General features: G+C 65.8%; 2 protein-coding genes across 3 annotated transcripts in view; one reads left to right on the top strand and one right to left on the bottom strand.

Moving 5' to 3' along the window:
- The first annotated feature begins 4,889 nt into the window (after nt 1-4,889).
- Nucleotides 4,890-9,395, top strand: HIC1 (HIC ZBTB transcriptional repressor 1). The gene is made up of 2 exons (XM_030288074.4): nt 4,890-5,275; nt 5,968-9,395. Exons 1-2 carry the CDS (start codon nt 5,224-5,226, stop codon nt 7,911-7,913), a joined length of 1,998 nt encoding a protein of 665 aa, XP_030143934.2. The 5' UTR covers nt 4,890-5,223; the 3' UTR covers nt 7,914-9,395.
- A 284-nt stretch (nt 9,396-9,679) lies between these two features.
- SMG6 (SMG6 nonsense mediated mRNA decay factor) overlaps nt 9,680-12,484 on the bottom strand; it is a 104,988-nt gene continuing 102,183 nt past the window's right edge. For both annotated transcript variants that reach the window (XM_030288064.4, XM_012568706.5), the window contains exon 19: nt 9,680-11,716. In XM_030288064.4, the coding sequence (XP_030143924.4) occupies nt 11,586-11,716 (131 nt within the window). In that variant the 3' untranslated portion in view covers nt 9,680-11,585. The remainder of the gene's footprint in view (nt 11,717-12,484) is intronic.

Below are 12,484 nucleotides of genomic sequence, written 5' to 3'. Positions count from 1 at the left end.
GCACCTGTCCATCCATCTATCCATCCACGCATCATCCCCCCCCTCCCATTCCTGCTGGAGCCGTCTGACCTCACTCTGCTCTGGCGAAGCATCACACCGGTAACCACAGCAACAGCGGCGTTGTCATTGACAGCAGCATCCGCGCCCGCCAGCATCCGCGCTGCTGCAAGGCCACACGCTGCTACGGGAACCTCAAACCACGATCCCCCCACTCCTTCACCCCTAACACCCCCAAATACCTACAAAGCAGCTCGCAAAATTAACCCCTCCCCATCCTCCACCCCGCTCAAGCTGCTGCCACCCTAAAACTCCCCAAAAAACCCTTCTAAATAGGGGTATGCCTCTCCTATCCCCCCCCCATCCATTTTATTTTTTTTTTTTTATTTTCCCCCACGCAGCACCGGCGCTCGCCCCGTCGGGGCTCTCCGGTTGGGGAAGGGAAGGTGGAGAATCGCTGCCGCAGCGCTCCCCGCCGCAACCGTGACTCAGCCCGGGATTAGTCAGCAACCGGGGCCGGCCCACCCGCAACCGGCTGCGCAGCTCCGTCGTTCCACCGGGGGCCACGACCCCCCGACTTCACGTCCCGGTCCCCCGACGCGCACCTTGTGCGCGTCGGGGGACCGGGACGTAAAGTCGGGGGGTCGCGGCCCCCGAGGATGGGATGTCGCATCCCGGAGCGTGGCCCGTTGCTGCCATCTCGTGGGCTTCCCACCGGTGACACAGCCGTGTCCCTGTCGTGGGAGGGGGGTGAGAGGTGCTGGTGATGTGGGTGGGGAGGGGGAAGTCACCTGTAGGGTTTGGGAAGGGGGATTGAAGGAGGAAGGGAGAGAGGAAAGGATTGTGCCATTGTGAATTCATAGGGTGGGGGGTCTTTGCCACAAGGAAGGGATTTTATTGCCTCTGGATGCATCAATTTGAAGGGAAAGGGTTTTATCGCTTCAAGTCCCAAAATGTGACCCCTGCTGGAAGTGTTCCTCACCCGATTTGAGCGTTTTACCACAAGGAAAATTCCCTTCCCACTGCCCCGTGAAGCATCACCCATAAAGGGAAGGGGTCCCATTGTTTCACCAGGCATCCATCAGCTGCCTGCAGAGAAGGGCTCCCATCACCCCATCAAGTGCCATCCCACTGCCCCAGGAAACAGCACCTGGCAGGGATGGGTGCCCTTGTTTGACTGAAAATTGCCCCCTGTTGATAAAATTGCCCCCAAAGCATCACCCATAAAGAAAGAGGTCCCATCATCTCACCAAACTCTGGCCAACAGGGTCAGGATTCTCATCAGGTCCTGTCACCCCATCAGGCACCATCCCACAAGGAAGGGGTTCCATTGCCCCACAGAGCAATGGGATGACTGTCCTTGTCCTTGTCTTCCCAAACATCCCCCCATAAGGATGGGATCCCATTGCCCACCAGCTCAGAAAGGGGAATTTCAAAGCCCTGCTCCTGGGGAGGGAGATACCTGAGCTCTGGGATATCCCAGGGGCTGTCCAGCTGGACAAGAGTTCATGGGAAAGCCCTTGGGGGTCCTGGGGGACAGGGAGTTGTCCTTGGGATGAAGGAGGTGAATGGTGTCCTGCTCTGTGCTGGTTGACAGCAGTGACAGGATCCTTCCCCCTGCTCAGTCTTGGGGTGCTGTGTCCAGTGCTGGGCTCCCAGCATGGAAATACTGCAGAGAGTCCAGGGAAGGAGCACTGGGGAGAGTAAAGGACTGGAGCACCTCCCCGGTGAGGAGAGGCAGAGACTCCAGGGACCTCACAGTGCACACACAGCCCTGGAGGGAGGGCGAGGAGGGGACAGAGCCAGCCTCAGCTCCGACCAGGGGCAGGTGGCACAGACTGAGTCCCACGGCTTCCTCTGGCCATCAGGGAGCACTTCCACACTGGGAGGGGAGCACCTGCCCTTGGAGATACCCAAAACCAGTGGGCAAGGTCCTGTGCAGGCAGCCCTGGGTGACCCTGCTGGGGTTGGGGGATGAATTCTTGAGGTCTCTCCCAATCTCAGCTCCCGCTGTTCAATTCTGCCTCTTGTGCACCTGGATATCCCTCCACAAGGAAGGCTTGCCCTGCTCCATGAAAAATCACCTTGCAGGGAGAGGTGCCTTGTCTGACCAAGTATCTGTCTGCAAAAAAGGGTCCTCTCAGTGGCACCCCAAAAGAAAGGGGTTTTATTGCTCCATCACCCCACAGGGAACAACTCCCACTGTCCACCGCAGCGATGCCACCCGGACAGCTCAGCAGAGAGCAGCCACCCGGCTGGGCCCGTGCTGTGCCAGGGAAGCTCTGCCCATCCCGGATCCTCTCATGAAGGGGGGGCACCCTGGGAGAACCTGGCAGGGTCCCGTGGCTGTTCCCATCCTTGCTTTGCAGCAGGCAGGGCTTGGCACCAGAACGGCTCAGGAGACGGGCAGGGGTGCCCCAGGGCTCAGCACTGCCATGAGTTTCACAGCCTCAGCCCAGCCCAGGTGGAGGGGACACGCATCCCCTGCACACACAGGGGTGGGGGGCGCATTTTGGGGCTGCTGTGCCCCGACACCGGCGGGGAATGAGCGCGGGCTGCCAGCGGGGGCTGCGGGCTCCTGGCGCTGCCGGATGCGGCCCCGCTGGCCAAGGCCAGTAATGGAAGACATGTGTGTGGGCTTTGGGGAGAGGCTGCGCTGGGAAACAGGGCCCTGCAGAGACCGGGGGGCTGTATCCTGTCCAAAAGCCCAGGTCCCACATGAAGCCAGGCATGCGAACGCGATCCAAACCACAGCTGGATTTGAACCGAATCTCCCAGCATCTGGGCTAATTTGCTGCAACTTTGATTGATCGTGGGGAGGGGGCACAGGCGGGAAACGCTCCAGCTCAGACCTCCCAACAGAGCCAATGACTTAACCAGAGCTGGTTCCAATCTGCTCAGCACATTGAGGCGAAAATGCCCTTTTCTCTGCGCGCTGCCGCTCGCCGGCGCTGCCTCTTCTCCGTCCCTCGGAGCCGCACATCGGCTGCAGCTCCCTGGGGACACCCGGCGGGTTTTGAGAGCTTTGGGTGCAGAACGCTGGCTCAGGCTGCTGTGTTAGGATCCCTCCAGAAGGCTGAGCAGGACAGGACGGGGGAAACACTGGTGCAAGAAACCCCCCTCCACCTGCCCCAAAACCCTGCGGGCACCGATCCGCCCCTCCGCTCCTGGGAGAGGCCGGGAACGGGAGAGGAGCTGCGAAGGAGGGTGGAAAAGGTGAAGGGTTTTTCCATTGCCTCCCTCGGCCGCTGCCCCAGGGGCTCGGCGTCACTCAGCAGGTAGCTGGGGCAGCCCGGGGTCCCGGCCGGCCCCGGGGGATGCGGCTGTCTGGGAGCCGCTCGCTGCCGTGATTTATGCAGCTCAGCCCCATAAATTACCGGGACGGAGCCCGCGGGAGCCATCGCTCACAGCGACGTCCAGAGCTCGCTGCCAGAGCCTGAAACACTTCCAGCCGTTAATTGAAGAGCGGGAGGGGGAGAAAAAAAAAATGGGAGAGGGGGGAGAAATTAGTGCCCGGGGAGTTGGGATTTAACCGCGGCTCTAACGAGGGTCGCCCACGTCCCGCTCCCAGGATCCCGGCACTTCCTGTGGGCGAGAGCCCAGCGCGGGGAGCAGGGAGGGGAATTTCTGAGCCGGTGCCCGGGATGAGCCCGTGGGCAGTGACACTCCGGCCCGGTCCCAGGGTGACGTTTCCGTAGTGAGCTGGGACACGCTGAATCTGAAGGGAATCCGAGGATGAGTTCCAGGTGAGTGTGCTGAGCTGGGAGAGCAACGGCTGCCACCAGCCTGCACCTTCCCTGCCAGCACCCATCCTTTTTTGTCCCAAATTCAGGGCTGGCCAAACCCTGTCCCAAGCACCAGGGACCCCACCTTGGCTGCCATTCACAGGGGGAGCAGGGTTATGGGCTGAAACCCCAAGAGCACAAGCGGGAGGGATGGCACTGCTCGGGGTGCCCTGCTCAGGTCAGGGGGTGCCCTGCTCAGGTCAGGGGGTGCCAGCGGGACACCCCAGGATTAGCAGCCGGCCTGGGGAAGCCCATCGCGATGCTTTGCTGTACCAGGAGGTTGTGCAAGAGACTGCGGCTGTGAGAAAGGAGAAGTGAAAGTGTGAAGCGAGAGGCGGCTCCCCCCCGCGCCAAGGGGGGTACCCCATGCTGCACCTCAAGCCCAGCAGCTTTTTCAGGCTGGAGGGATGAAGCCGGGAGAAACGTGGCTTTGCCTCCCCCTCCTCCTCCTCTTTCTCCTCCTCGTCCCAAACCACCGCGAGCCCCCAGCCCACCCTGAGCCATCGCCACAGCACATCTGGGCTCCAGCGCTGCGCGCCCCTCCCGCTTTCTGCTCTCGCCCCTCACCAGCGAATCACGCCGGTCTGCCTTCCCTCCCTGCTCCCCGAACCCTGCCCAACATCACCTCCACTCATCGGACACCATGTTCCACCCTCTGCACCCCAAAACCACACCACCCCCTCCAGCCTCCCCGGCCGATGGGTGCCACCCCGCTTTGCGTGTCGGCACCCATCCCTCGGGCGGGGCCGCAAGCGGAGCCCCTCCGCTTTCCGCTCTCCCGTTCCCCAGCCCCGTCCGCCCCGTCGGGTCCCACCTGCGCGGGGAGGAGCCGCCTCCGGTACCGGGCGGGGTGCGGCACCGGGGCCGCTAGATGGCGCCCTACGAGCGGTACCGACGGGGGGGACACTTCGCCCTTTGCCCGGGGACACCCCGGGTCCCCCCTCTTGGGGCTCCCGGCCCCAGCCGGGCTGGCCCCGGGCAAAGAGCGATGTCCTAAGGATAGAGACCCCCGAGGGGGCGGCCGGGGCGCGGCAGGAGATGACCGGGAGGAGGGAAAAACCGGGCTGGGAGGAGGAGGAGGAGACCGGGATGGGGAGGGAGGGGTGTGTAAAGGGAGCGGGGGGGCCCGGCTTGTCGGTGCCCCGCCCGGGGATGGGAGGAGGAAAACCTCCCGCCGTCCCTTTAACAGCCAGCGGCGCTGCTCGGAGTTCAGGCCGGGGTCAGGGGGAGTTCGCAGCCCGGGTTTCACCTCCGAGCTGGCGGCGTCGGGAACCCCGAGGAACCGCTGCTGCTTCTTCCACAGCCACCTCCTCCTCCTCTTCCTCCTCCTCCCGTTCCGTAGGACCGGCCGGGAGCGCGGGGTATGGAGGAAGAGAAGCAGCAGAGGAAGAGGAGGGTGGAGGGGAGCAGCAACCGGCGGCGGCCCCCCCGGGGCTGAGCCATGAGAGTTCACCGAGACCTCGGCTGGCTGGCGGAGGCCACCGGACGCCCAGGTAAAAGGAGGGGGGGAACACCCCGAAATACGGGGGAAATCGGCCGAAAAAGCAGCTCCGCGGGCGCTTGGCTTTACGCACCTGGGCGGGGGGGCACCGGCACCGGGACGGAGGCGGGGAGGGGAGGGTCCCGCTGCCCCCCACCCCCCCAACCATCCCCCCGCTCACCTCGAGGGGGGGAGAGGAAACGGGGGCGGGGGGCGCCCGAGGGGTCCGGCCGGCCGCCTCCCGGGACCGGGGCGCATAAGAAGCGGGGAGGCGCGGCGGGGAGCGGGACGGCGGCGGGGATCGGCGGGCGGGTGGCGGACACCGGGTCGGGGTGTCCCCCCGCCGCTCTCCCGCGGCAGGTGGGCGCGGGGTCGCGGGATCCCACGGCTGGCGGGGCCGGGGCGCGGCACTGGCGGCGGCGGCGGCGGGTGATGTCACTTTCTCCAAAACCCTCCGGGGGTTTTCGCCCCCCTCCCGCCCCCCCGACCCGCCGAGAAACAAGCCCCCATATAAGCGGTGGCACCGGCCGGGCGGCCGCGCAGAGCGGCCGGGAGGCAGCGGTGCGTGGGGCTGAGACCCGCCCCTCCCACGCCGCCCACCCCACGCGTGGGTGAAGCCCCGGGCGCGCACGTCGAGCCCCCCGCGCGTTGCGGTGGGCGTGCGGGGCCGGGCACGGCGCTGACGGGGCGGCCGGTGTGTTGCAGGGCGGCGGGCTCGGAGCGGGATGCTGGACGCCATGGAGGTGCCGAGCCACTCGCGGCAGCTGCTGCTCCAGCTGAACACGCAGCGCACCAAGGGCTTCCTGTGCGACGTGATCATCGTGGTGCAGAACGCGCTTTTCCGCGCGCACAAGAACATCCTGGCCGCCAGCAGCGCCTACCTCAAGTCGCTGGTGGTCCACGACAACCTGCTCAACCTGGACCATGAGATGGTGAGCCCCGGCATCTTCCGCCTCATCCTTGACTTCATCTACACCGGCCGCCTGGCCGAGTGCGAGCCGGGCAGCGAGCAGAGCCTGGGCGCTGTGCTGGCTGCCGCCAGCTACCTCCAGATCCCCGGCTTGGTGGCCCTTTGCAAGAAGAAGCTGAAGCGCAGCGGCAAGTACTGCCACCTGCGCGGGGGTTACGCACCCTACAAGCTGGGCCGCGGGCTGCGGGCCGCCACGCCGGTCATCCAGGCTTGTTACTCGGGGACGCCGCGGCCCGTGGACCTGCCGCCCGTGGAGCCGGCGGCGCCGCTCAACACGCAGTGTGGGGAGCTGTACGCCTCGGCCGCCCAGGGCGCCCCGCTGCACCCCCACGGGCTGTGCCCGCCCGAGCGCCACTGCTCGCCGCCCTGCGGCCTCGACCTCTCCAAGAAGAGCCCCACCGGCCCCTCTGCCCAGCTCCTGCCCACCGACCGCCTGCTGCCCAGCGAGCCCCGAGAGCCCTCGCTGCCCCCGCGGCACGACAGCCCCCCCGTCAGCGCCGGCCTGCTGGGCAGCCACGCCGCTGCCTACAAGGACTCCCCGCCGGGCGGTGAGCCGGGGGGACACCCCCACGCCCCCGACCCCTTCCGTAGCACGCCGCCCTGCGCCGAGCCCCCGCTGCCCCGCGCTGACGGGCGAGAGCTGATGTACCGCTGGATGAAGCACGAGCCCCTGGGCCCCTACCTGGACGAGGGGGAGGCAGAGAAGGAGCTGGAGCGGGAGGAGAAGGCCGAATCGCCGCCCGCGGCTCCGCAGCCCCGCTACCCCAGCGTGGAGAGCAACGACCTGGAGCCCGATAACAGCACCAGCGAGGAGACGGGCAGCAGCGAGGGCCCCTCGCCCGGGGACGCGCTGGACCGCTACTGCAACCACCTGGGCTACGAGCCGGAGAGCCTGGGTGACAACCTGTACGTCTGCATCCCCTGTGGCAAGGGCTTCCCCAGCTCCGAGCAGCTGAACGCCCACGTGGAGGCCCACAACGAAGAGGAGCTCTATCACAAGGCGGCGGCCGAGCAGGCCGTGCCCTTCCTGGACAAAGGTGGCCCGGGGCTGGGTGACATCCTGCGGCCTTACCGCTGCTCCTCCTGCGACAAGTCCTACAAGGACCCGGCCACGCTGCGGCAGCATGAGAAGACGCACTGGCTGACGCGCCCCTACCCCTGCACCATCTGCGGCAAGAAGTTCACGCAGCGCGGCACCATGACCCGCCACATGCGCAGCCACCTGGGCCTGAAGCCCTTCGCCTGCGACGCCTGCGGGATGCGCTTCACCCGGCAGTACCGCCTGACCGAGCACATGCGCATCCACTCGGGCGAGAAGCCCTACGAGTGCCAGGTGTGCGGCGGCAAGTTCGCCCAGCAGCGCAACCTCATCAGCCACATGAAGATGCACGCGGCCGGCCCCGACGGCAAAGCCAAGCTGGACTTCCCCGACAGCGTCTATGCCATGGCCCGACTCACGGCCGACCAGCTGGGACTCAAGCAGGAGAAGGCGGCCGAGCTGCTGTCCCACACCTCGCACTTCCTCAGCGACCCCAAGGCCATGGAGAGCCTCTATCCCCTGGCCAAGTTCACGGCCGAGCACCTGGGGCTGAGCCAGGACAAGGCGGCCGAGGTGCTGGTGCAGGCTCCACACCTGCACACCGAGGCCGCCCGGACCATAGAGCGATACTCGCCCCCCTAGCACCGGCCTGGCCGGGGGGCTGGGGGGGCCGGGGGGCTCCCCTCGCTGCCCCGTGTGGAGCTGGGGGGGCGAGAGGTGATGGGTGCTCGTCCCCTGGCGCTGCCGACGGTCCCGGAGAACTCGCTCGTAGAGAAGGTGCCATGAGAGCTGCTCCGGCACGGATGGACGGCGTGTCCCTCGACCAGCGGCCCGGCTCGCTCGGGAGAAGCCGATCAATCAGGGACTGACCCCGCGGCACCTCCGCCCCTTGCCGTGGGGACCCCGGCACCGGGCGGCGGCGACGCACAAGCTGTGAGGCCGGGCTGCGCCCCGAGGCTTTGGAGGACATGAGCCCGCTCCTTACCTCAGGGCTGCCCCGGGCCGGGGGACGCCCTCGGGAGCCGCCGCGGCCCCGCGGTGGGACCCACCGGCGCTCGGCTGCGGCGCGACGGGACCGGACTGTGCCCCCCGCCCGCCGTGAGTAGCTCGTCCCGACGCCGCCGTGCCGGGCGGGAGCGGCCGGGATGTGTGCCCGGGCAGCCCCCGGGGCTCGGGGACGGACTGACGGAGGGGGACGGTGGGGTCTGAGCAGCGGGAGCGGGACGGGGCAGCGGCGGTCAGGTCCGTGCTGGGCGGGCCGGGGAATGGCGATGCTCCCGGCCCGGAGCGAGCACTGACCTCCCGTCCCGAGCGCAGGGCTCAGCCGGCTGCTCCCCGTGGTTTTTGGGAGGTGGGGCAGGGCCTGTCCCAGACTGAGCCCCTGGGCCCTGCCTCGCCATCAGGGATGCCCGAGGCACCCGGGCCAGCCCCGGGACCCGGCGGATTCGCCCTCGGGCGGCCACTCGCCTTGATGATTTTTTATTTTTTTATTTTTGCCAAAGACGCCCGTCTCCAGCGCGGCCGGGCCGGGCCGGTGGGTCCATGACAAAGACAAAGCGGTCTCTGGTTTGTCAGCTACGGGAGGTGGGCAGGGGCTGTCGGAGGGGGCCGTGGGGCAGAGCCCGGGGGGTGCGTGTGACCTGGGGCCGAGTCCCCCTCGGGCACCTTCTGCCACCAGCGCACCCCTCTCCCACCTTCTGCTCGGTGTGGGCCGAGTCCCCCCAGCCTGGACCCCCCCGGCCCGTGCCCTGACCCCTCCGTTGGGGCTAATGTGAAGCTTCTCCCCCCTCCTGAGCCCCCTCCTCTCCTTTGCACACGAGGCTCCGGGCGGCCGCCAGCAGCGACTGTCCCCGGCCTCACAGCCACTGTGCCTTAGCCCGAGCTGGCCGCTCCTGCCCAGCTGCCCCCCGAGCCTCCCGGGGCTGGCCCGGTCCCCCGGGGCCGGCAGTGTCCCCCGGAGCTGCCGTGGGGTGACTGTGGCGGTGGCAGCACCCAAAGCACAGCTGGCAGCGCCCAGCGGGGCCCCAGCCCCTCCTGTATCACGTCCAATTTGTACACGGGCTTCTCGCCCTTTTTTTTTTCTATAGTCGAAACGGAATGAGCAATAAAGTGACATTAACACGCGTGGCCTCGCGTTCTTCTCTGGGGAGGGGCCTGGCTGGTGCAGGGCTGAAGCTGAGCAGGGCTGGGAGTGACCCCGGGGGTCGCCCGTGGGTGCAGAGCTGCAGGGATGGGGCCCAAGGGGCTTTGTTGTGCATCTGGTTAGCCCAGACCCCCTCAGCAGCAGATGCAGGTGGGACAGAGCTGTTGTCATCCTTACAGTATGTCCCACTGCTGTCCCTCCCTGGTGTCCCCCCAGCCCAACCTCAGCAGCAATTCATGGGCCGACAACAAATGACACACCACGCTGCACTGACACATGTTTAATACTAAAAATTATGAAAACCAACTGAACATCCCGAACGCGGGCGCTGCCCAAGACAAGGGCTCCCAGCAGCCTGGCAGGGATGGCCCCAGGTGCTCAGGCTCTGCTCGCTGTTGTGCCACCTGGTCTGGCAGCACCAAAACTGTCCCATGGCCGAGCCTGTGACACATCTGGCAGAGCTGCGGGGCCCTCCAGGCTGGTGGTAACTCGGAAAGGAGCACTGGGGCAGCGCTGTAAGAAAACAAACACTGAAACACACCCGGCGTGGAGGAGAAGGCAAAGTCTCTGCAAAGCTGGCAGCCAGCAGGGCTGTGGGCAAGGAATGGGGCGTGGGTGCTGTGCCCGATGGCTCCGTGTGCCCCACAGCAGCCGTGGGCACCCCAAAGTCTCTGTGGGCCCTGCAGCACAGCTCTGTGCCCCTGCCCCAGGCTGGGCACTGCTCTGGCACAGCTCATGCAGCACAACCCGCGTGTCCATCGTGCTGCCCAGGCTCTGACCCTGTGCCGGCCCTGCCCGTGGGGCTGGCAGCTGGCACGGGGGTAACTGCGCTTCCTGATGCACACTCCAGCCCCGAGCCACCCACACAGGGAAGGAAAACGCTGGGCTCTGTCCTGCTGCTTCCTCCACCACCTCTGACACGTCCCTCCCACGGCTGTGGCGCCCCAGCGGGGACCAGGGGCGGCCTTGGGGCTGCTCCCACCCTCGGCTCGTGGGACTGGGACTTGACAGAGCTCCAGGGGCTCTGGTTCAGGGGTTAATGCTCCCTCTCAGCTTCTGTATCGGGTGTGTCACTGGGGACGGGACACTTGGTGATGGGACAACGTGCGGTGTGGAAGGCTGAGCAGCACCCCAACCCCAAATCCAAGCGCAAAAATGACCCAGGGACGAGGCAATGGCTCCATCCGTGGACCCTCTGAGCTAGGCAAATAGTGGGGCTGAGCATTTCTGTGGTTCTCTCTGACTCTGCAGCCATAGGCAGAAGCCAGATCCCACATGAAGAGGAGCGTGTGGCAATGTGAGGACACACAGTACCCATGGGACAGCCAGTCCCAGGGTCCTTGGAGAATTTTGTTCGCCTCACGCTGAGTCTTAGGTCAAAAGCGTGGTTTAAGGTAGCAGGGTAGGACAAAGGGTTTGGGGGAGAAGGGAAGGGACAAGCAATGGCTGGGCTGGGCAGGGGATCAGGAAAAAGCAGCTGTGGGGGTGTTCAAAGCCTCCCCCAGCAAAGCAGGCAGGGCACGCACCTGAAAACTAACCTACACCGAAAAAATGAAACTCAACAAGCAAACCCTGCACCACAGAGAGGACAAACCCCTCTGCAAGCAGCACTCCTGCATGGGGCAGCACACGGTGGGGAAGGGCATGGGGACCTGGGGCTGTCTGGCCATGCAGAACAAATAGGCTGGGGCAGGGGCAAACCTGCCCTTGAAATCCATGGCCTCTCCAAGGGGTACAGGCTGGACTAAACAATCCCAAAGTCTGTGCCGGCGTGTCCCCAATCTCTGCCCTACACAACCTACAAACCCAAAGAGCCACCGAGGCGTGACTCGAGCTCTCTGCACCCAAGCAAACCAAGCGAAAGGCTGGTGAGCCAGCACAGGGCTCACCCAAAGCTCCCCTCGCCAGCAGGGCTCTCCAGCCCCGCGCTGGCACTGCCCAAAGGCCGGCGGGACCCTCAACGGCCCAGCCTCCACGTGAACCATCCGCAGCAATGACCTTCCCGGCTGGTCTGCCCTCAGGGGGCCCTCGGCAGCACGGCCATTCTGGGGTGGGTTGAAGACGTGGCGTTTATTGTTCGTGGTGGGCTGGCGGCGGCGGCGCTGGAGCCGGGCTCCCACCCTCAGGGGCTGCGTGACTCGCTCAGGGGCCCTGGGCCCCGCTTGGCCTCCTCAGCCCTCCTGAGCCCACTTGAGGAAGGTGGGGATGTCCCGCACCGGCACGTTGCGGGTCAGCGCTTTGACTCGCAGGTTCCGGTCGTCCGTCAGCAGAACCACTTCCCTGAGCAAACGGATGGGATCGTCTGCAACGAGACACACACGGAGCACAGTGAGGCTCAGACCTGCCCCGGGCCTTCCATCCATCCCGTGCTGTGCTCCCCTACCCTCCCTGCTCCTTGCCAAGCGTCCTGGTGGGCCTCAGACACAGCCCTGCATCACGAAGGCCATCGATACCCTCTCTGTGCTCACCAGGGATGGTTTGTGATCGCTGCCCGCTGCCCACAGCGGTGCTGGACTGGCCACAGGCTGGGAAGAGGAGGTCCCTGCCTGACCCAGGCCAGGAAGACAGCCTGCGACCCTGGCTCCAGCAGGAAGCTGGTGCTATTATTCTGTTGATCTCATTATAAGATCTAAAGCCACCCCCTATTTTTTGCGGAGCTTTTTTGGAGTCGCCACTGACACTGAGGCGTTTCTGGCTGGGGCTCAGACAGACACTGAGAGTTGATGCCTGAGAAAAGCGAAGGGATCTTGCCCCCAGATGGATGAGCTGCCCCGCACGCAATGCGCCGGGCTGGGATGTGGGAGCCACGCTTACGTGTGTGCGAGGCAGGGGAAGCATATGGGGTATGTGTAAGCAGCTGGGTCCTGTGACCAGAGTACTGTTCCTATGAGCACAGGAAACACAGTGCCTCCGAGCCAGGACGGGAATGGAAAAAACAGAGTTTATGGGAGCCCAACATGGGCCCAGATTGGCTGCGCAGGGAGCAGCAGGACGAGGGGAAGGGGAGGGTGGCCAGGAACGCGGGCTACGGTCAGGGTGTTGGGGCTCGGAGCGCCCGGCTGGCCTGTGC

This window comes from Taeniopygia guttata, chromosome 19 (genome assembly GCF_048771995.1).
Source record: "Taeniopygia guttata chromosome 19, bTaeGut7.mat, whole genome shotgun sequence".
Classification (NCBI taxonomy): Eukaryota; Metazoa; Chordata; class Aves; order Passeriformes; family Estrildidae; genus Taeniopygia; species Taeniopygia guttata.
Note: the sequence above shows the minus strand (reverse complement) of the source record. Positions and strands in the feature narration are given on the sequence as shown.

Coding starts and splice junctions, on each gene's coding strand:
- HIC1 (XM_030288074.4), top strand. CDS start 5,224: ATGAGAGTTCACCGAGACCTCGGCTGGCTGGCGGAGGCCACCGGACGC. Junction 5,276..5,967: donor GGAGGCCACCGGACGCCCAG/GTAAAAGGAGGG, acceptor GGTGTGTTGCAG/GGCGGCGGGCTCGGAGCGGG.